The sequence below is a fragment of the Garra rufa genome, chromosome 2, assembly GCF_049309525.1.
Source record: "Garra rufa chromosome 2, GarRuf1.0, whole genome shotgun sequence".
In the NCBI taxonomy this organism is placed as follows: domain Eukaryota; kingdom Metazoa; phylum Chordata; class Actinopteri; order Cypriniformes; family Cyprinidae; genus Garra; species Garra rufa.
The window spans coordinates 27,056,425-27,078,592 of NC_133362.1; the positions used below are offsets into that span (position 1 = coordinate 27,056,425).

The window sequence follows — 22,168 nt, forward strand, 5'->3', positions numbered from 1 at the left end:
ATAATTTCTGTGACCTGAATGATTTTTCTGAAGAACAGCAGGCAGTTTAACTGTTCAGGACAAACAAGGGACTCATGAACAACTATCACTAAACAAAAAAACACAGCTGTGGATCATTCAGGTAACAACACAGTATTAAGAATCAAGTGTATGTAAACTTTTGAATAGGGTCATTTTTATGAATTCAACTATTATTTTATCTTGTGGACTTTATGTAAACGTCTTCTATGTGAAATATCTTATTTAGGTCAGTACTAAATAAAAAATAACCTGCATTTTGTATGATTCCCCTTAATTTGGTCAAATAATATTATAAATAATAGCATTTTGCAGATTCTGTAAACTCTTGACTTCAACTGTGTTTGCATGCACCAAACTTGTAAACATACAAATTTGTGTCAGACGTAGTTGGTGGCTTCCATACCTTTCTCACAATATGGCTCGCCATCCTCCATGTGGAAGAGGCTGTTTCCAAAAGGCTTTCCACAGGCCGCACACACAAAGCAAGTGGTGTGCCAGGTCTGCCGCAGTGCATGCATCACTTCCTGTTAAGCAGATGTTGAGTGGATTAATTGACAGTACCTGTGAAGTGTGTTTTCAGTCATGTCTGTGCATGTGTGTGCGCAATGTTCATATGTTTTCAACATACTCCCATGATCTTGGTGTTGCAGCGGGCACAGGTAGGTGCAAAGAACTCGCCATAGCAGTTTTCACAGTAAACACTATTCTGCTCCTCCACAAAGCTGACATCAGCCAGAGACGTGTGGCAATAATGGCAGTTGAACTCCTCCGGATGCCAGGAACGACCCAGTGCCACTAGAAATGGTCCCCTGAGGAGTTAAAAAACACTCATAAAAAACTTAAAGACAAATGATGTATATGAGAACATTTAACAGCATTCTCTAATGAGTAACGACTAAAGTTTTTTTGTGTGGGATTTTTGTCTTACTAAGGATGTGACTGGAAGTGACACAAAAATATTTTCTTCAAGTGATTCATTTTATTCATCTCATATGAACCGGAAGTCTCACACATTACCAGAAAACAGCTGTGGATAAGTGGATAAAAGCAGTAACTTGTTAAAAACTTTTTACGTTTTCGTTATAAGACCAGGTAAACTACAAATCAACCCCTGGACATAAAAATCCTCATAGTTGAATAAAAACACATATATGTGACCCTGGACCACAAAACCAGTCTTAAGTCGCTGGGGTATGTTTGTAGCAATAGCCAAAAATACATTGCATGGGTCAAAATTATAGATTTTTTTTTTATGCCAAAAATCATTAGGGAATTAAGTAAAGATCATGTTCCATGAAGATTTTTGTAAAATTCCTACTGTAAATATATCAAAATGTAATTTTTGATTAGTAATATGCATTGTTAAGAACCTAATTTGGACAACTTTAAAGGCGATTTTCTCAGTATTTAGATTTTTTTGCACCCTCAGATTTCTCATTTTCAAATAGATGTATCTCGGCCAAATATTGTCCTATCCTAACAAACCATACATCAATAGAAAGCTTATTTATTGAGCTTTCATGTGATGCATACATCTCAGTTTTGTAAAATTAAACCTTATGACTGGTTTTGTGGTCCAGGGTCACATATTACAAGAGGTCTTGTGATCATAGATAGGAAAATGTCACCACACCTGATGATGCTGTTGCAGGCTCCACACAGAGGTGTTCTATTGCTGGCTGCAAACCGTTCTGCCCTTTGAGCAACTCCACGAGCCACAGGTGGGAAGGGGGCGGGGTTGAATGGAGAAGGGGCGGGGTTGAATGCAGGGCTGGGTGCAGCAGGAACTGGAGCGGGAGCAGGGACAGGGTTGGGGATGTAGGCTGGTGGTGGTGGGGCTGCTTGGGGAAGAGGCTGCATTTTGATGTTTGTGGTGGTGGCGGGTTTGCTAGGGTCAAATTTCTGGGCAAAGTTATCATCAGTAATCCAAGGAGGCCTGTTGGAAGAAGATGCTGGAGCTCCAGCAGGAGCAGGTGAAGGTGGAGCAGGTTTGTGAACCATTGGAGGAGCTGGTGCTAAAAGATGCCCATAAATTAGTACTGTATACATAGTCATACAAAGATGGACACACACACACACACACACACACACATGTACAATGGCTACCTGGGCCAGCTGGGTAGGCTGCAGGCATAATGGTGGCAGTGCTGACCACTTTTGGTGGTGGTGGACCTACAGGGATCTGGATGGAGCTGTGCTGCATGGGTGGTGGTGGTGGTGGCAGCTGCATAGGTGGAGGCTGGGTGTAAGAACTACAGAAGAACAGACCAGAAATTCAGTAACATTTCAGGTCAAATGAGAACCTTTCTGCTTTTCCTAACTACTCAAAACTTTTCCTGTTCATTCACATTAAACTTTTGGCAAATGCTTTCTTTTTTATTAATTATAATTGTAATATCTAATTATTATATTGGTTATGTTTTACAATGAGCAACTACATCTTTTACAAGACTTAACCCATTGATGTCCATATGTTTTCCTCTGTGAAATTATGTGCATCATTCATATTTGCATCAAACGTACTGTGTGCAAATTGTAACTGTAACTTTAAGTTTTAAAGGATTAGTTTACTTCTGAATTAAAATTTTCTGATAATTTACTCACCCTCATCCAAGATGTTCATCTCTTTCTTTCTTCAGTTGAAAAGAAATTAAGGTTTTTAAGGAAAAAATTTCAGGATTTTTCACCATGTAGTGGACTTTAGTGAGGATCAACAGTTTGAAGGTTTAAATTGCAGTTGCAATGCAGCTTCAAATGGGTCTACACAATCCCAGATGTTAATAAGGGTCTTATCAAGCGAAACGATTTGTTATTTTCTAATAAAAATGTATATACTTTTAAACCACAAATGCTTATCTTGCATTATGTAATCACATTGGAAATGTCATGTGTGGTTAGTTCTTTGTCTGTGCAGTTCGCTTTAAAAAGGTAGGGTAGGCCATAAAACTCTCATTTTCTCCTCCAGCTTCAAAATCATCCGAAATCATTGTCTTACCTTTATTTCGTAAAAGGGCATTTGAATTTCTTTGTTTGTTCGCTTTGTAAACACTGGGTCGGTACTTCTGTCTTCGCCACGTGTGACCTTTCCAACGCAACTACGTAATGCGTGAAGACGAGTGGGTGTGAGATGAGCATTTATGGTTAAAAAGTATATAATTTGTAATATAGCGTTTCACTAGATAAGACTCTTATTCTTCGGCTGGGATCGTGTAGAGCCCTTTGAAGCTGCACTGAAGCAATTTGGACCATCAACCCGTTGATCTCCATTGAAGTCCACTATATGGAGAAAAATCCTGGAATGGTTTCCTCAAAAACCTTAAATTCTTTTCGACTGAAGAAAGAAAGACATGAACATCTTGGATAAACTAATCCCTTAAATATGTGGTAGGCTTTATATCTCTAGAGAAATTACAGAGAAACATGCAAAATCTATAAAAATAAAGTGTTTTCTACAACTGTATAAAGTTGAAAGTGTAAACATGCAGAAAGGGCAACAAGAATAAAACACCAGATGACATATTACCCAGTAAGTTGTCATAAGCTTTTCCTAAGGTTGTCTATTTTTACAGTTTGTCAGCCTTTCTTATCTATAGTCATAGAAATATCTACAAATAGAAAAAGAGTGATTTTTCTTTTGGTAACTTTAGTTGTCCACAGTCTTAAATGAGTAACAGACTCTAAGTTTGGATGCACATTCAGTTCTCTGAGACTTTACTGCTAATATTACCCAAGGATGTCTGACCAAACAATCTATCACAGATGAAGATGTTGTACTTTAAAACCCCTTCATTACAATTTTAATGCAAAAATTAGTGTTACTTCAAGAGCAGCGCACAAGAAAAAGACTAGTCTAGTACCAAAACAGTGTTAGAAGAAAAAGCTTCTAGTGTTTTGAGCAAACTAACCAGGTTACACAAATCCTTTCCATTTATAAACATAAAGACTGGTTACAACCTTAAATGTTAAACAACAATTCCCCATAAGTATAAGTTGTAAGTTGGCTAAAAGTAGGCAACACTGACACTGGAATGGAGAAAACACAGTTGTTTGAATATAGAGCTGGAGCACAGCAGTACCTGGAGATGGAGGTTTTGTACTGGGAAGTGTAACCCATAGAGGTCTGCATGTTGAAGCTATAATGTAACAAAGACAAAAATGGTGGACAGTCAAACATATCATGCCTAGATTGAAACGGAGAGAGGACATGTGCACTCATATCTGTATGACTGCCAAATGGATCTAAATACTGTCTAAACAGGATCAGATTCTTTGGTTTGGAGCTAGTTAATGTATTTTGTTTTTGTATTGTCTGAATACAACAACAGTACACTATGAGTACAGTACAGTATGAGTGAACATGGCAACAAACAGACAATGAACAAATCATCTTACCAACATAAAGACATGCAGACACACACACACAAAACAGAAAACAAACATATGCGTTTAAAACAAAGACCACGTACCAATGATATTTCTGTAGCTAGTAAAATAACACTTAACTTAACACAAGACTCATATATTTCAGGTCTAACAGAGTCTAACAGAAAAGACCCGAAAAATCTTTATGTAAGCTCCTGACTAGTAGAGGACGAATGGACGATAGTTGTCTAAATTTGAATTACCAGAAAATAGGTTTTTGCCATGTCTCAAAAACAAAATTATTTGAAGAGATAGTTCACCCCCAAAAATGAAAATCACCCCATGATTTACTCACCCTCGAGCCATCCTAGGTGTATATGATTTTCACCGTTTAGACAAATTTATTCAGAGTTATATTGAAAAATGCCCTGGCATTCCCAATCTTTGTAGTGGCAGTAAATGGGTGTTGAGATTTTGAAGCAAAATAAAGTGCATCCATCCATCATAGAAAGTACTCCACACGGCTCCGGGAGGTTAATAAAGACCTTTAAAGTGAATAGATGTGTTTATGTAAGAAAAAAATCCATATATAAAACTTTATAAACTGTAATCTATGGAGAGAGCAAAACAAAACACTAGTCAAAACGAGGATATGTAAAGAAAAACGTCAGAGGATTTTGATATAAGCCAAAGAGGAGATCGGTTTTCCTTTGCTGTAAACAACACTCTGTGGCTCTTGCGAGACTAGCATATTCTTATTATTCTCATCCACTGAAAAGCGACTCACTTATGAACGCAAGTATGAAAGTTAGTGGAAGCTAAAGATTGCGGTTTATACAATTTTAAATATGGATATTATTCTTACACAAAGCATCGTTTCACTTTAGAAAGCCTTCATTTACTCCCTGGAGCCATGTGGAGTACTTTTTTATGATGGATGGATGCACTTTTTTAGACTTTAAAATCTCAACACCCATTCATTACCAATATAAAGCTTGGAAAAGCCTGTGCATTTTTTTTATTTAACTCCAATTGTATTTGTCTGAAAGAAGAAAGTCATATACACCTAGGATGGCTTGAGGGTGAGTGAAACATGGGGCAATTTTTATTTTTGGGTGAACTATCCCTAAGAAACATGAGCATAGGTTAACGTGGGACAAAGGCCCATGAGATATGGGTTTCAATACACATATTTTGAAACTTACTCTTGAGTCTCAAAAATTGACTTATGACTTGTTTTAAAAGAGATTTATTAAAATAAGGATAACTTTGAGATCTGATGCTTGAGTGGGACTGTTAGAGACTTAGCAAAAAAGCAAACAAAATGCTTGAGGGTCACATTACAGCATCAGGTGTAGTAGTAGTACTGATATAGTACCTCATTAAAAGAAAAATCATGTCAGGAAAATTAATGCTCAACCCCCAGAGGAAACGTATTAAGTCACTTTATCTCTGGTTTCATAAACACCTGTTCCTGCTGTTATTGTTAAGGTAACACAAGAAGATACATATAAGTGCTTATGGTGATCTTAAGCTTAAAAAGTAGTTCATGAATGTCTTGGGAGGTTTTTATTTGGGTCAAGTCCCGCTGTTGAACAATGTGATGATAAAGAGACGCCACTAATAAAAGCAGAAGGCCAAAACAAACAGCCATCCTGGCAATGACGACAGACTCAATCAAAAATGAGTTTCTAGTTTCCTTTGGGGGAAGAGCATTAGTAGTAATAAGCTGCAGCAAATGAAGCAGCAGCTGCAACAAGAAATTGGGTTAAGACAAGGAAGATCATATTAGAGGATTAAAGTCATTGATTATAACATTAATAGGATTGGAGGATTGGCTTTGCTTTGAGTCTCCAGGATCAATTGAGGCTCTCTGTTCTAACACAATTTGACTTTGTCCTACAATCTCTCAAATGTTAGGTTCAAATCTAATAGCAATAGTTAATTTTCAATCATGTGTCTCCACCAGTAAAAGATAATTAAAATCGAAATAACTTGCTAATGCTACAGTGCCTTGTGAAAGTATTCATACCCTTTCATTTTGTTATGTTGCTGCCTTATGTTAAACTTTAAAATTACTTTTTTTCCACATCAATCAACTAACTAAAATAGGTTTTTGACATCTTTGCACATTTATATATATAAAAAAAAAACACTTAAATGATTTTATTGCATAAGTATTCATACCCTTATCTGGGACAGTTGAAACTCAGGAGCATTTATATTGCTTGTAGATGTTACTACACTTTGAGTGGAGTTAACCTGTGGAAAATTTAATTGAATTGGTATGATTTGGAAAGACACACATGTCTTAATAAAAGGTCTAACAGCTGAAAATGCATATCAGAGCAAAAACCAAGCCCTGAGGTAAAAACCACCTGTAGAGCTCAAAAACAGGATTGTGTCTGGGGAAGAGTTTAAAAAAAAATCTGCTGCATTAAAGGTTCACAGAAGCATGTAGTCTCCGTTACCCTTAAGGAAAGAAGTTTGAAACAACCAGGACTCCTCCTAGAGCTGGCCTCCTGGCCAAACTGAACAATTGATGGAGAAGGACCATGCCTAGAATGGTGACCAAGAACCTGATGGTCATTCTAGTTAATCTCTGTGATATATGCAGATGGGACAAACTTACATAAGGACAAACATCACTGCAACAGTCCACCAATTATGGTGGTGTAGCAAGACTCAATCATCTCCTCAGTGAAAACACATGAAAACACATTTGGAATGAGCAAAAAAGTACCTAAAGGAACCTCAGACTGTGAGAAACAAGATTCTCTGTTCGGATGAACCTTAATTCCAAGCATTATGTTTGAAGAAAACTAGACACTGCTCATCACCTTAAAGGATAACTGTTGCCAAAATGCAACCTGGGCTGTTTTTTTTTACTGTAAACGAGACAAACTTATATCTAAAAGCATAATTACGACAAACGAGCCGTTTTTGAGATTGACCGTGATTTCGTTTTGTGGTCAGTGGCCGGTGAATGGGAGTACTAGGGGCATACATTTGAGCGCATCAAAAACGATATTTTTACAACACTAAGAAGGCTCGACACACCATGACACTTTGCTCGAAGTATCGCCTGGGTCTCTACACATGAACTAGAGCATTGAGAACATTGTTTGTGTACACAGAGTTTACTAAAAAGAAAGGTTTTGAACAACTCACCTTCACTGTTTGAGTTTCCGCTCGCGGCCGTCTTGCCAGTCAAGAGGTGTCGATCTCCGAGTGCGAGGATAGATAGCTCCTAAAGCATATTTCCATATAAATGCACGGCTAATTTGTTGTTTTGTCGCAAGTGAAAAACAATATTAAACTTCTAGTTGTAAAAAGAACCTCATAAAAGCCTAATATTTCGTCCTATGGAGTCCATTCATTCGCACTCGGAGATCGACACCTCTTGACTGGCAAGATGGCTGCGAGCAGAAACCCAAACAATGTAAGTGAGTTGTTCAAAACCTTTCTTTTTAGTAAACTCTGTGTACACGAACAATGTTCTCAATGCTCGAGTTCATGTGTAGAGACCCAGGCGATACTTCGAGCAAAGTGTCATGGTGTGTCGAGCCTTCTTAGTGTTGTAAAAATATCGATTTTGATGCGCTCAAATGTATGCCCCTAGTACTCCCATTCACCGGCCACTGACCACAAAACTAAATCACGGTCAATCTCAAAAACGGCTCGTTTGTCGTAAGTATGCTTTTAGATATAAGTTTGCCTCGTTTACAGAAAAAAAACAGCCCAGGTTGCATTTTGGCAACAGTTATCCTTTAAGAGTACCATCCCAAAAGTAAAGTGTGGTGGTAGCAGCTTCATGCTGTGGAGCTGTTTTTCCATGGCAGGGCCTGAGGGACTTGTCAGAGTAAAAGAAAAGCTCAATGCACCAAAATATTGAGATAGCCTTAATGAAAACCCAGTCCAGAGCATTCAGAACCTCAAACTGAGAAGGTGGTTCATCTTCCAACAGGGCAATGACCCTAAGCACACAGCAAGGGCTTGAACCCAATTATACATTTCTGAAGAAACCTGAAAATGTCTGCCAGACCCCATCCAAGCTGACACAGCTTTAAAGGTGAAGAGGTTAGGCGAAGAATGGCCGATAACTGCCAAATGTTGATGTGCAAATCTTGTTGCATCATACCCAAAAAGACTGAGGCTGTAAAGGTGCTTCAGCTACGTACTGCGTTAAGGGTATGAATACTTATGCAATGTACTTATTTCAGTTTTTTATTTCTAATACATTTTTGAAGTTGTGACAATTCTGTTTTTGCTTTGTCATTATGGTGCATGGAGTGTAGAAAAAGTAATTTAAAACAGTTTAACATAAGACAGCAACATAATAAAACATGAAAAAAATTAATACTTTCGCAAGGCACTTTATGTCCTACACACAGCCAAAAAAATGACTTGTAAGTAATTAAATTTTAAACCGTTCTTTTTCAAAAAAGTAAAATTAAATTAAAACCACAAACATAGAAAAACAGCAATAACAACTTAGAACATAAATAACACCAAGAATGTTTGAGGTTGGTAGGATTTTAAAATGTTTTTAAAAGAAGTCTCTTATGCTCAACAAGGCTGCATTTATTTGATCAAAAACAGTAAAACAGTAATATTGTGAAATATTATTACAACTTAAAATAACTGTTTTCAATTAGCCTTCAGAGTCACATGATCCTTGAGAAATCCTGAAATGATGATTGTTTTTTCAAGAAACATTGCTCATTATAATTAATGTTGAAAACATTAATCATAGTCTTTACTGTCACTTTTGGTCAATTTAATGCATCCTTGCAGTATAAAAGTATTCATTTCTTTCTTCCAAAAACCCAAAAATCTTACTGACCCCAATCTTTGCACATATACATACCAAACAGGATACAATAACCAAGTAAAGGTAACACAAGCATAAAATGCAACACATGCAACTTTACCTGGCTACCATGGTTTGCTCAGGATTCTGCTCCGCATCAGGCTCGGGTGCCTGATTGGCTATCTGCGGCTCCGAAAGGAGCTCATTGGGCGAAGCAGCGATAGTAGGCGGACAGACAGGTGCAATGCTGGTGGAAACTGGAGCATGCTCAGCAGGAGTGCTAGATACAAGGTTAGGTTGTAGTGATATCAGAAACTGAAGCCATACATACAGACAGCAGCCGTGTTTCAGGCTGTGTATGTATACATGCCTTAATTGAAGTTAAATTTTGTTATAAGCAGCTGTTTCATTCTCATGCTTACAAAATTTCCGAGCACAATGCAAGGATGTCCATCATGGGGGAAAGAAATTAAAGTTAATGGCTTTATTCTCTTCAGACTTATCTATTTTGTCACTGCAGGACTGTAAAAACTAGACTATGAACTATTGATTTGGTGTGAGTCACTGTTTGAGCTGTGAAGATGGACCGGGCTGTATTTTACTCTGAATGCAGTGGTGTCTCGGCAGCTGAGACAACTGTAAGTGCTATTCTAGGATGAATTAAATGAATCCAGACATAAGGGCTACAATCAATCGTGTGCTCAAACAGGGGCAATGAACTGCATATGGCAGGACCTCGCCGTTTTACAATGACGCAGGGTATATAGGTTACGTAAACCCTCTTAGTGTGTCCATAAAACACAATTCAGATTACTGTTAAATAATACTCCCCTGTGATCCAAGCAAAGAAAAGTGCATTATTCACAAATAGACAATTCTTGAATCATTTGGCATCCCCTGTACATAATCAAACAAATCAAATGATTAAAATAGATTGTTTTGGAGCCGCCCAGGCAGAAGAGAGAAGATAAAAGGTAGACACCTAACAGCAGCAGGCCTGGTGGTGGACCGATGGCTGACCCCCTTCACATACTCCGCAACCATCCTTCCTGACCATCTCTCTCTATTCCTGACTCATTTTATGTTGAAAAAGCCCATAGGGAGGAGTAAGGTAAAATATTACATAAAGAGAGCATTTAACGCTTAAGTGTCTGGTTATTTTATTTGATTTCTTCCATGTAAATATGCAAAAACATCTAGAAGTGAACTATTTGTTTGATTTTCTATGTTAAAGATTAATCCAATTAAGCAACATTGGCCTAACCAACCTGGTCTCATAAGAAAAGGCAGCTATTTTACAAAGTAGTGATTACATATAAATCTCAAACAGACGTGTGCTTTTTAGATGAGTTTGGAACAGGACTACCTGTTTGTTTTCTGTAAATTTGTATAAAAAGTTATATTTGCAATTCCAATTTGTGATGTTAATGGCTTAGAAATTATACACTTTAGCTTTAATTCTGTGGATCATATTGAGTTATGGTGATGGAACAGAGAGAAAGGTCTGTAAATGTTGGTTGCAGACATTTATGAAGCCTTCATGAAGATTTAAACACTTTCTGTGGTGAACTTGTATTATATCGAATCCCTCTCTGTTATTTTGAAGTGTATAATGTAAGAAGAGCATGTGTGTGTGTGTATTGGAGGGGCTTTGGGAAAGGTGTGTGGTAGCAGAAAGCAAACACACATTAGCATTTATTGCAAGCTGTAAGAGACTAAAATTAGAGAAAGTCTACAAATGAACAAAAAAATATAACTTATGATTACATCATTGACTATTTAGTCTCTCTCTCTCTCACACACACACACACACACACACACACACACACACACACACACACACACACACACACACACACACACACACATTATATAGGTCATAATGTCCTGTATTCATCAACTGGCTGTGTTGCCAAACTGTGGCACTTTTTAGTTACATTTGCAAAATCTTGAATCTCAGCACAGATTCAGAGAACAATGAAGTACAGATCACAGAAGCAGACAATGCCTTCAGAAAGAGGGGCTGTTATTAAAACTAAACTACTTGCAAATGTGTGTTGCTAATTTATGGGACAGGTCCAGGGAGCAAAGAGAGTCAAGACAGGCAGAGGGTAATTCAGACAATACTGCAGTGCCACCTGCTGGCATTATACGCTTTGGACATAGGGAAAGTGTGTTCTCATCCTAAAGCGGGTTAGTGCAACACAATCTCACGAAAAGCAGCCTAGCAAACGAAATTGGCATAGTAGAGGGTTGCAAAGAAAAATCTGAATGAATACTGGATGAAATATGAAATATTCATGCAATAATAGCAACCACACACAGGAGACATTGGAGGGACTGTAGCGGTTTGAATGTTTTTCCAATGCATGCATTTTCAAGTCTTAAAGGTATAGTTCACCCAAAAATTTAAATTTCTATCTTTAATTACTCACCCTCATGTTTTTCCAAACCAATAAGACTTTCGTTTATCTTTGGAACAGTGCCTTGCGAAATTATTCATACCCCTTCATTTTTTCACATTTTGTTATGTTGCTGCCTTATGTTAAACTACTTTAAATTACTTTTTTCCCCGCATCAATCTACACTCCCTACTCCATAATGGCAAAGCAAAAAATAGGTTTTTAATATTTGTGCAAATTTATAAAAAAAAAAAAAACTGAAAAGATCCCGTGGCATAAGTATTCATACCCACTCGAACACTCGAATGGGACACTCGAAATGGGACACTGGAAATTTAGCTCAGAAGCATTCATATTGCTTCTAGATGTTACTACACTTCGAGTGGAGTTAAACTGTGGCAAATTTATTTGAATGAGTATGATTTAGAAAGGCACACACCTCTCAGAAAAGGTCTAACAGCTGAAAATGCATATCAGAGCAAAAACCAAGTCCTGAGGTCAAGATAACTGCCTGTAGAGCTCAGTGACAGACTTGCGTTAAAGCAATGATCTAGGGAAGAGTTCAGAAAAAAATCTGCTGCATTGAAGGTTCACAGAAGCATTATCCATAATGGAAGACGATTGGAACAACTAGGACTCTAGAAAATGTCTGCCAGCCCCCATCCAAGCTGACAGAGCTTGAGAGGTGAAAAGGTGAGGCAAAGAATGGCAGATAATTGCCAAATGCAGATGTGCAAAGGTTGTCACATCATACCCAAAAAGGCTGTAAAGGTGCTTCAACCATGTACTGAGTTAAGGGTATGAATACTTATGCAATGTACTTATCTCAGTGTTTTATTTTTACTAAATTTGTAATATTTGCAAATCTGGTTTTTGCTTTGTCATTATTATGGTGTATGGAGTGTAAATTGATGTGTGGAAAAACTAATTTAAAGCAGTTTAACATAATGCTGCAACAAAACGAAATGTGACAAAAATGAAGTGCAAGGCACTGTAAATGAACATTTTTTGATGGAATTCGAAAGCTTTCTGATCCTGCATAGACAGCACTGCAACTACCATGTTGAAGGCCCAAAAAGGTAATAAGGACATTGTTAAAATAATCCATTTGTCATCAGTGGTTCAACCGTCATGTTATGAAAACAAAAATAACAAATATATTCAACCACTTCTTTTCTTCCATGTCAGTGTTTGACGCGCGTTCATGAGAGTATCACGACACATGTCTCCTGCTGCACTGGAGCAGGCTTTCTGATACAGAACATCCATCTCTTAGTATTTTAATGATGTCCTTACAACCTTTCTGGGCCTTGAATGTGTTTGTTCTATTGCTGTCTATGCAGGGTCAGAAAGCTCTTGGATTTCATTAAAAATATCTTAATTTGTGTTCCGAAGATGAAGGTCTTAAAAGTTTGGAACGACATGAGGGTGAGTAATTAATGACACAATTTTCATTTTTGGTAAACTGTCTTTAAGCATTCATTTACAATTACGTACAATTACTGTTTTGAGGAAAATAAAGCTGTTAAAGAAATCTATTAACATAAAATACAGGAAGACATATGACTGAGTAGCGAGTTATGGAAAAGACTATGGTGTTTCTTTGAAAGCTACTTGCAACCATGCATGACAGAAAACAACCTTTATAATGATAGGTTAAAAACACCAAACTAATCTTTTAATATTTAATATTATGATGAGAATTCTGGAGAGGCTTTTTTAACAAAAAAATCTAATCTAAAATTAAATATACAGATTAGTGAAAAAAAGGTTGTTAAATACCAAAAGGGTAATTCACAATGAATAATTGTAACACATGGAGGATTACAGACTAGTGCAACAATGCAACAACGAACATTCACCAGATTCATACAGAGCTGCTTGGACCACATCTGGCACTAAAGACTAATAATAGCATGGTGGAAAAGGGAAATTTGTCACAAAACACCAAAATCATATATTCAAATCATCAAATATAATAAAATATAATGCATGTGAAGGGGAACCATTAACTAAATTTAACAGATAAAAGACTAACTAAAATCAAATAAGTACTAAAATTACTATACTAAGGGCCAAATTTACTAACAGCTTGCAACAGCACAAACCGTCTTTTGGAGTTACAATAGTACTGTCAGGATTTACTAAAAACAGGCAGTGACGAATTAGTGCTGAAAAGTCGTAGACACAGTTATTTTTGCGTCTGACCAGTGGTGTAGTCTAGTTTTTTGTAGTGAGTATACTGTGATTTTTCCCTCCCAGCCCCATATTCACCCATCCCAGAGCAACACCCCAAACGCCACCACGCTCATTAATGCATACAGGATTCATCTATATGTAATTGAGAGCATTCTGAAACACTGCTTATGTGTTATCAACATTTAGATTTATTTTAAGCAAGTTTTATGAGCTGTCAATTTTCAATGCACATTTAGGGGTGTAAGTTGGAACTATTATTAACAATAAATTCAGGGCAGATTTTGAAAACCTTTTTTTTTACGCCTTAAGCAAGGGACAACCACTGCATTTTTAAACCATATTCAATATTCAAAGCGCAAAGAGACCGAATTTTTCAAGCATGATCTAGAGCTATAGACAATTACACAACATATAATAGCCCACATACTAATAACAGCCTAGATATTTTATGTAGCCCAATTTGCACACATTGGGGAGTCGCTCTCTAAAAGTGGGGTATTAAAATTGCTTTTGAATGTGCGCACGCGTTTTACTTTTGGTTTCGTTTTAACGATCGCGCAAAACTCTCTGTGGTGCTGAGGGTGCCTTCTACAATACAAGAGATTATTTTAACAAAACCATTCGAAAGTGGGAGGACACAAACAGGATTTTGAAAAGCGTGTCCCCAGTGGAAATTACATCTTTGCGTGAGTGGAACTCTGCCGCTGAGTTAGCATTTGATGTTAATGTGTGCCACGTTGTACAGTATATTGAGACGGACAGGCTTGTGTTTACACTGAAAGAGTGTAATTTGAATCTGTTTTGGTTTCATAATTCATACCTCATTTACTGGTTTGCGTAACTTGATTTCAAACTGGCGTCGAGAATGACCACTAAGCTTGATAGGTGACGTCAGATCCAGGTCACAGCAGGCTACGGAAGCATTAATAGTTCATATGTCATTAACCTTCAAATAGAAGCAGCCGATTGGTCTACACATCACCGGTTCAAGTCAAACAATAAGCCTCGCAAGACAGACGTGGTTAATTTATGAATGGGAGTGTGAAAATTATGTCACAATATCATGTTGTTACCTATCCTCGCGCTTTGGGTGGGTATACGCAAATCCTTGACCTTTTCTTGTGGGTATACGGCGTATACCTGCGTATCACGTAGACTACACCACTGCGTCTGACCTTATTGAATATGCATTTGTAGGAGTTTCCCTTTCAGACGCAAAATTTATGGGAGGAGAGTATTCAAATGAGTCACGCAACATGATTTACTAACGTTTGTACTCCTCAAGTTACTGGTATTCGCACCATTTAACACCCAAATTGCGCTGCTGTTGGTAGATTGCGCTGGTCATTATGGAAATATGCTTTCTTTAATATGCGCATTGTCAGAAAATCACACAGAAGGTTCCCCTCCCATCTGCGCTTTTATGGAACTGCGCTCTAACACTAATTTGCCCTGTTTAGTAAATTTGGCCCTAAAACTGAAATATAAATTTAAAGATAAATAAAGAAAACTAATAACATGAATCAAATTACAAAACTTTCAACTAAAAATAAAATTCAAAATGTCAATAACAGTATAGAAATATTGTAAAATTGCACTGCAATTATAAAAAGCACTATACTGATACCAATAAGGGGCCAACTTGATCAGACATACTAAAAACAAAATTATCCACGCAATGAGCAAAACAAACATACGACTTAACGGACAGCAGGAAACAGCACTGCAGTGATGTGCAATGAAATAAGTGTGAAGTAAGTGAGAAGCATCTGATGAAAAGTTGGAGACTGAAAATATGAAGAAAATGACAGCATAACATTCAAAAGAGCTGACTGATGCAACATATGTCAACCTAAAAATGTACATGAAGGCAGAGATCTGAATAAATGTGACAAGGATGAAGAGTGAGGGAGGGGCCAGCCACCCAGGGCCACAAGCACTCCAGTGCAGTCACACAGTCTTCCCAGCATGCAACGCATGCAAGTGGGAGGCTCAGAAGTGAAGTAAACCAGTGGTGAGATGGTATGAGAAAAGGACACAGTTAGCAGAGGCAAAATTCTATACTACTAATAGCGCAAACCAGCCCAAAGCAGAGCTAACACCATTTCCCTATGTGACAACCAGGCAGGCAGAATTACCTGGAGGAAAAGTCTTGGTTTATTGACTCTCTCTACTCACAGACATTGACTTCCATCTTGCTCAACCGCTTGAAGTTCTGATGGCTTCACACGCCTTCGCTCATCCTCCAGACTCAGAGCTCGTCCCTTCAGCCACCACTCATCTAGCTGAAGGTTATTACTCTTGCTACACAAATAAACTTTATACTCCCACCATAAAGTCTTACAGCCTAAATTTCTCTAAGTCGCAGTCTCGTCGCAGATCAGTGTCAAATGCAAAGCTCTGTGATAGTTAGACAACTGACTGACAGATCAACATTCTTATCGCTTGAAATCCCTAGGCAGTCTAATATTTTAAGCACAGGCTTAAGTAAGAAATGTCTGCAAAGTGATAATAGTGTTGGTGACTCAAAGTTTGGTCTAAAGTGAAAGCTTTTACTGTCAGTCAGGATTTAGCTTTTCAACAGATAAGAAATGACTCCTGGAATAAAACTGACTGCACGTGCAAACGATTTTAACATTTGTTGACCTTTTTAACAGACTTGCCCTTACGCAATCAATGAAATACTATCACAGCATCAAAGGGTTAGATTCATAGATCTACACAAAATTATTTAAAAAAATAAGAGGGATCATGTTATTTTTTATTTAGTTCTGACCTGAATAAGATATTTCACATTTAAGACGTTTACATACAGTCCACAAGAGAAGTGGACTAGTGATAGTCCCTTGTTTGTCCTGAACAGTTAAACTGCTTGCTGTTTTTCAGAAAAAAAAAATCCTTTTTGTTTATTTAAACCCTTTCCAACAATGACTGTATGATTTTGAGATTCATCTTTTCACACTGAGGACAACTGAGGGACTCATATGCAACCATTACAGAAGGTTCAATTGCTCATTGATGCATCAAAACTTTGAATTTGAAGATCAATTGTAAATTTTACTTCTTTTGTCCTCTGGGTCTTCTGTTGCATCTGAAGGGCAGTACTAAATGGAAAAAAAATATGATATTTAGGCAAAGTAGGAAAATTTACACATTTTCATTCTATTCAAAAGTTTTTAATGCATTGTGTTTACTTCTGGAGCATCAGTGAGCGTTTGAACTTTCTGTAATAGTTGCATATGAGTCCCTCAGTTGTCCTCAGTGTGAAAAGATGGATCTCTAAATCATACAGTCATTGTTGGAAAGGGGTTCAAATGCACAAAAAATGCTGAAAAACCAAAGAATTTGTGGGACCTGAAGGATTTTTCTAAAGAACAGCAGGCAGTTTAACTGTTCAGGACAAACAAGGTAGTCATGAACATTCACTAAAAAAAAAAAAAAAAACAGTTGTGGATCATTCAGGTAACAACACAGTATTAAGAATCAAGTGTATGTAAACTTTTGAATAGGGTCATTTTTATAAATTCAACCATTATTTTTTCTTGTGGACTACATGTAAACATCTTTTATGTGAAATATCTTATTATTATGAATAATTTGCATTTTGAAGATTCTGCAAGGTGTATGTAAACTTTTGACATCAATTGTATATGTGTGTATGTATATAATATAAAAATATGTGTTTTAAATCATTAAAATAAATAATGAAAGGTTTGCCAAGACCTTGGTTCCTTTGTTGAGAAGCACTGGTCTAATCTTAAAAGCAGAGCGGTTTCTATTTGAACTTACGGCCAAGAATAAAATGTGAATGATTACAGATCATGTTATCTTTAAATGCAAACAGTTGAAAAAAAATATCAGGCTATAGGCTATATATCTACAAATTATTATTAGGACTTATTTTTTTAAAGAACATTATTTAAAACAAAGTTTAAAGTTAATTTCCTTCCTGCAGACCTAAATCTTTTGAATTCATGCTTACTTTCACACCCAAACAAATCTCAGTGCCAAAAAGCCTTCCCACATGATTAGTTTATCACATTTCTTTTATTTGATGGATTTGAAAGACTTGTGCACAAATGCAATGATGTTCTCAACAACCATCAATATGTAAGCAAACAATCCGATACAAGAGAGAGAATTTAAATCGTGGCAACACTCTCATGATCAACTCTTAAATCTATTCTACAGAGTGAACAACTAGCTTAAAACTGTAGTGATGAGCCAAAAAACACAACTGACTTTCATCTTCATTCTTTCTGCTTTCTCCTCACATGCTTTGACTTTCCTGTTACAGCAGTATACTGCAGTCTGTCTATGCCACCTGTCTAGCTCTCTCTATCTTGGGGTGCTTTACTGAGGCACATTAAGTATTTGTGCCGACAGGCCATGGTGCCAGTTTTTCAGTTTAGCAAAACGAGGGCCTTTGGCTTCAGATTCAAACCTTTCCCTGTAACATCAAGACATATATACAGGACAAAAAGGGGAAGGAAAAAGAGAGAAAAGAGAGGGTGGAGAAATGGGTTAGGGAATATGGCCTTCACTCCCCTGCCCAAGATGTGTGAGTGTATATAAATATTTCTGGCTGCCTTGAGGTAAAATGTTCAAGCACCGACTAAATGTTTCACATTCAACTAGAAGCCAGAGGTAACATTCTGCATTGCATTGTGTCAGATATGTAAAGACAGGGTGAAATAAATGAGAGCTAAAGATATATGAAATATAAAAGCTTGATGTAAATATCACAGACCAGGGGTGTAAAGTACAATATTTGAGTAAATGTTCTTCATTACTAATGTAATGATGCTAAAAAAATCAGAAATAAAACTTCATTAAAAAATACATTTTAAAACATATTCAAACAGAAAAGCAATTTTAAATAGTAAAAATATTTCAAAATTGTACTGTTTTTGCTGTACTTTGGATCAAATAAATGCAGGCTTGGTGAGCAGAAGTGACTTTTTTAAAAACGTAAAAAAATTTGACTGTTCAAAAACTTCTGACAAACTTTTGAAGGTACAATTCAATGTGAAAAGTCTTGTACTTTCAATACCTAAACTTACACCAAATAACAATTTATTTTACAAACAGTACAAATCCGCTGTACTACACCCCTGATAGACTACTATGAATACATCCAAGCTGTATTAGATTGATGCATCTAATGAGTGCGGATCAAGTTCAGCACAGAGAGTGGGGTCCGATTATGGAGGTCTGGTTTGGGAACATATGTCAGCTTTCAATCAGCCTTTCAAGTTTTAAGAGGCAGAGGGCTGGATTTCAGCACAGGTCAAGTATGTGGCCACCAGATGCTGCTGCTAGATGCCTACCTTGATTTTCTCAGAGCTTCCTCATCAGGGTCTTGCACTGCAGAGAAGAGAAAAGACAGAGAGAACATGTCAGACTCTATGCTCTAAATCAAAATCAATATCAAAGTGACAAAAACATGTAGGCACGTACTGTATTCAGTTCCAGTAATGTGGGCGAGGACACGGAAGGACTTGGACTGCAGCTGGGCGGCTCTTTTGGCCCACTCGGCCGGCCCCATTTCATTGGTTTCACTAGGGATGACGGCCTGATACACTGGGGAAGCACTGTCTATAACACGGTCTTTAACTGGCAGATTACTGCAACCACAGAAAGAGCCGGTCGTGTGAAAACAATACACTTTCCTATCAGCATGACCGGAATGTAAGCAAAACAATTTTCATGTTTAACAACATTAAAAGCATTTTTGTTGTTGTTTTAGGTTAAAACAATATGTAAATGCATCCATTCTGACTAATTTACTGCCATTATCACTAATTTACAGTGTATAGCCTAACATACAGTTGAGGTCAAAAGTTTACATACACCTTGCAGAATCTGCAAAATTTTACCAAAATAAGAGGGATCATACAAAATGCATGTTATTTTTTTATTTAGTACTGACCTGAATAAGATATTTCACATAAAATGTTTACATATAGTTCACAAGAGAAAATAATAGTTGAATTTATAAAAATTACTTCGTGCAAAAGTTTACATACACTTTATTCAGGTCCCTTGTTTGTCCTAAACCTTTTTGTGTTTTTGAACTCTTTCCAACAATGACTGTACAGGGTCCAACAAGGACAACTGAGGGACTCAGCAACTATGCAACTATTACACAAAGTTCAAACTCTCACTAATGCTTCAGAAGGTAAAAAAAATTTTGAATTTGAAGATCAGGGTAAATTTAACTTTTTTTTTTTGTCTTCTGGGAAACATGTAGGTAACTTCTGTAGCTTCTGGAGGGTAGTACTAAATGAAAAAAAAAATGATATTTAGGCAAAGTTAAAAAAAAGTACACATTTTCATTCTGTTCAAAAGTTTTAACTCCCCAGCTTTTAATGTGCTGTTTCCTTCTGAAGCATCAGAGAGCGTTTGAACCTTCTGTAATAGTTCCATACGAGTTTCTCAGTTGTCCTCAGAGTGAAAAGATGGATCTCAAAATCATATAGTCATTGTTGGAAAGGGTTCAAATAGACAAATCAAAGAATTTATGGGACCTGAAGGATTTTTCTGAAGAAAAGCTGGCAGTTCAACTGTTCAGGACAAACAAGGTACTCATGAACAACTATCACCAAAAAAAAAACAAAAACAAAAAAACAACAACAACAAGAATCAAGTGTATGTAAACTTTTGAATGGGGTCATTTTTATAAATGTATGATATAAATGTATGATCCCTCTTATTTTGGTAAAATAATTAACATTTTGCAGATTCTGCAAGGTGTATGTAAGCTTTTGACCTCAACTGTTTGTTTGTCAACAATGATTATTTTATACAAATCGATACATTTTATGCAGCATATTTCATATAAATGCTAATAAACAGAAAAGCATGGGCAATGTGGCCAAAAGCTTGCTTATCACTACCAAATGCAGTATGACAGCATATTTTAGACACTTCATATCTCTTACCCAGAAGAATGACAAAGCAGAGCATTCAGAAATCTGTTTGTTGGCATCTAAAACTCAATCAATGACGGATTTTTCTGTTTCCACATTAGCAGACCCTCCTTCTGTAAACCTCAACATTTAAATACATTTCCACCAAACACTCTTTAAAAGTCACCTAGCAGTACTGAAAGGGGTTTTAGAATGGAATCTGAGAGGGAAGTGAAAGGTGCAGTCTGAGAGGAGTAGTATGTGAGGTCATCGTTGCATTCGGCTAAATAAAAAGACAAAACTATTTCAAAAGTCACTGGACAGACGCGGCTCATGAAAACCAAGTGCATTTCAGAACTCCAGATGCTCCGGATTAATCAAAGAGAGGTTAGAGGAAGAGATGAGAGAGAAATGGGTAATGTGGCGATCAGGCATGCAATGTGCAAGGGAAGAGACGAAAAGAGACTGCTCATATCAAACAGATGGATCAGGCTACTTACGATAGCGGAGAGTCAGTTTCATTGCTGCCAGACAGGGCCATTGAGATTGGACACAGGTAGGGTGGGGACAGGGTACGTGACGTACAGTGTGATGGATAGATGAAGTGATGGATGAAAGGATGGATGGAGCGAGAGAGGGAGAATTAGATAAAGCTTCTATGTTATGCATTATAGAGTGGCTTCTGACATGAGACCGAAAGCCTGATCTCTCATTATCATGATTTCAAACCATACACAAACCACAGGACATCAGAAAACTGGCACCAACAAACATGAAAATATGTAAATCACTGCTAAAACTCATGGATGTACAGGAGAAAAATTGCACAAATACACAGCTCACACTTGTACAGATTACCAGGTCACACTATAAAAAATAGACACTGCCATTCAAAATTTTGGAGTTGGTAAAAATAAAAATAAAAACATTAAAACACATATTTAATTAAAAAAATAGTAAAAACAGTAATAATGTAAAATATTATTATAATGCAAAATAACGGTTTTCTATTTTAATATATTTTAAAACATAAGGTATTCCTGTGATGTTCAGAAATCATTCTAATTTGATAATGTGTTCTTAAGAAACATTTCTTATTATTATAAATATTGAAAACAGCAGTGCTGCTTAATATTTTTAAGGAAACTTATATAAAGCACTTATAATAGAAATATAAATCTTTAATGTATTTACTGAATGCACCCTTTCTGAATAAAAAAATAATTTCTATTAAAAAAATCATTGACCCCAAACTTTTGAAGGGTAGTTCACCCATAAACCATGATCCCTAACTTGTGCAGCTGTGCATTCCCATCATCATTCCCATTTGAAAAGCACACAAAAATCCAGCTGGTTCCACAGAAAACCAACATACTCAACACTGAAGACTTTGAAAACCTTTCTTCTGTTTCTGTATGGCAACATGTTCATATCGTACAATTTGCAACAGATCAATACTG

At 36.9% G+C, this 22,168-nt stretch overlaps 1 protein-coding gene across 5 annotated transcripts in view; it reads right to left on the bottom strand.

Annotated features, from left to right (window-relative positions):
* ldb3a (LIM domain binding 3a) overlaps positions 1-22,168 on the bottom strand; it is a 58,430-nt gene that overhangs the window by 4,274 nt on the left and 31,988 nt on the right. For 2 of the 5 annotated variants that reach the window (XM_073834008.1, XM_073834007.1), the window contains exons 7-12: positions 21,209-21,232; positions 4,098-4,154; positions 2,128-2,273; positions 1,655-2,036; positions 650-830; positions 425-545 (exon numbers count right to left, since the gene is read on the bottom strand). In XM_073834008.1, coding sequence (XP_073690109.1) covers positions 425-545; positions 650-830; positions 1,655-2,036; positions 2,128-2,273; positions 4,098-4,154; positions 21,209-21,232 — 911 coding nt within the window. Of the gene's footprint in view, positions 1-424; positions 546-649; positions 831-1,654; positions 2,037-2,127; positions 2,274-4,097; positions 4,155-9,317; positions 9,477-17,825; positions 18,248-19,127; positions 19,165-19,257; positions 19,425-21,208; positions 21,233-22,168 lie in introns of those variants that run through there. The other 3 variants (XM_073834011.1, XM_073834009.1, XM_073834010.1) reach the window with 3 other exon arrangements.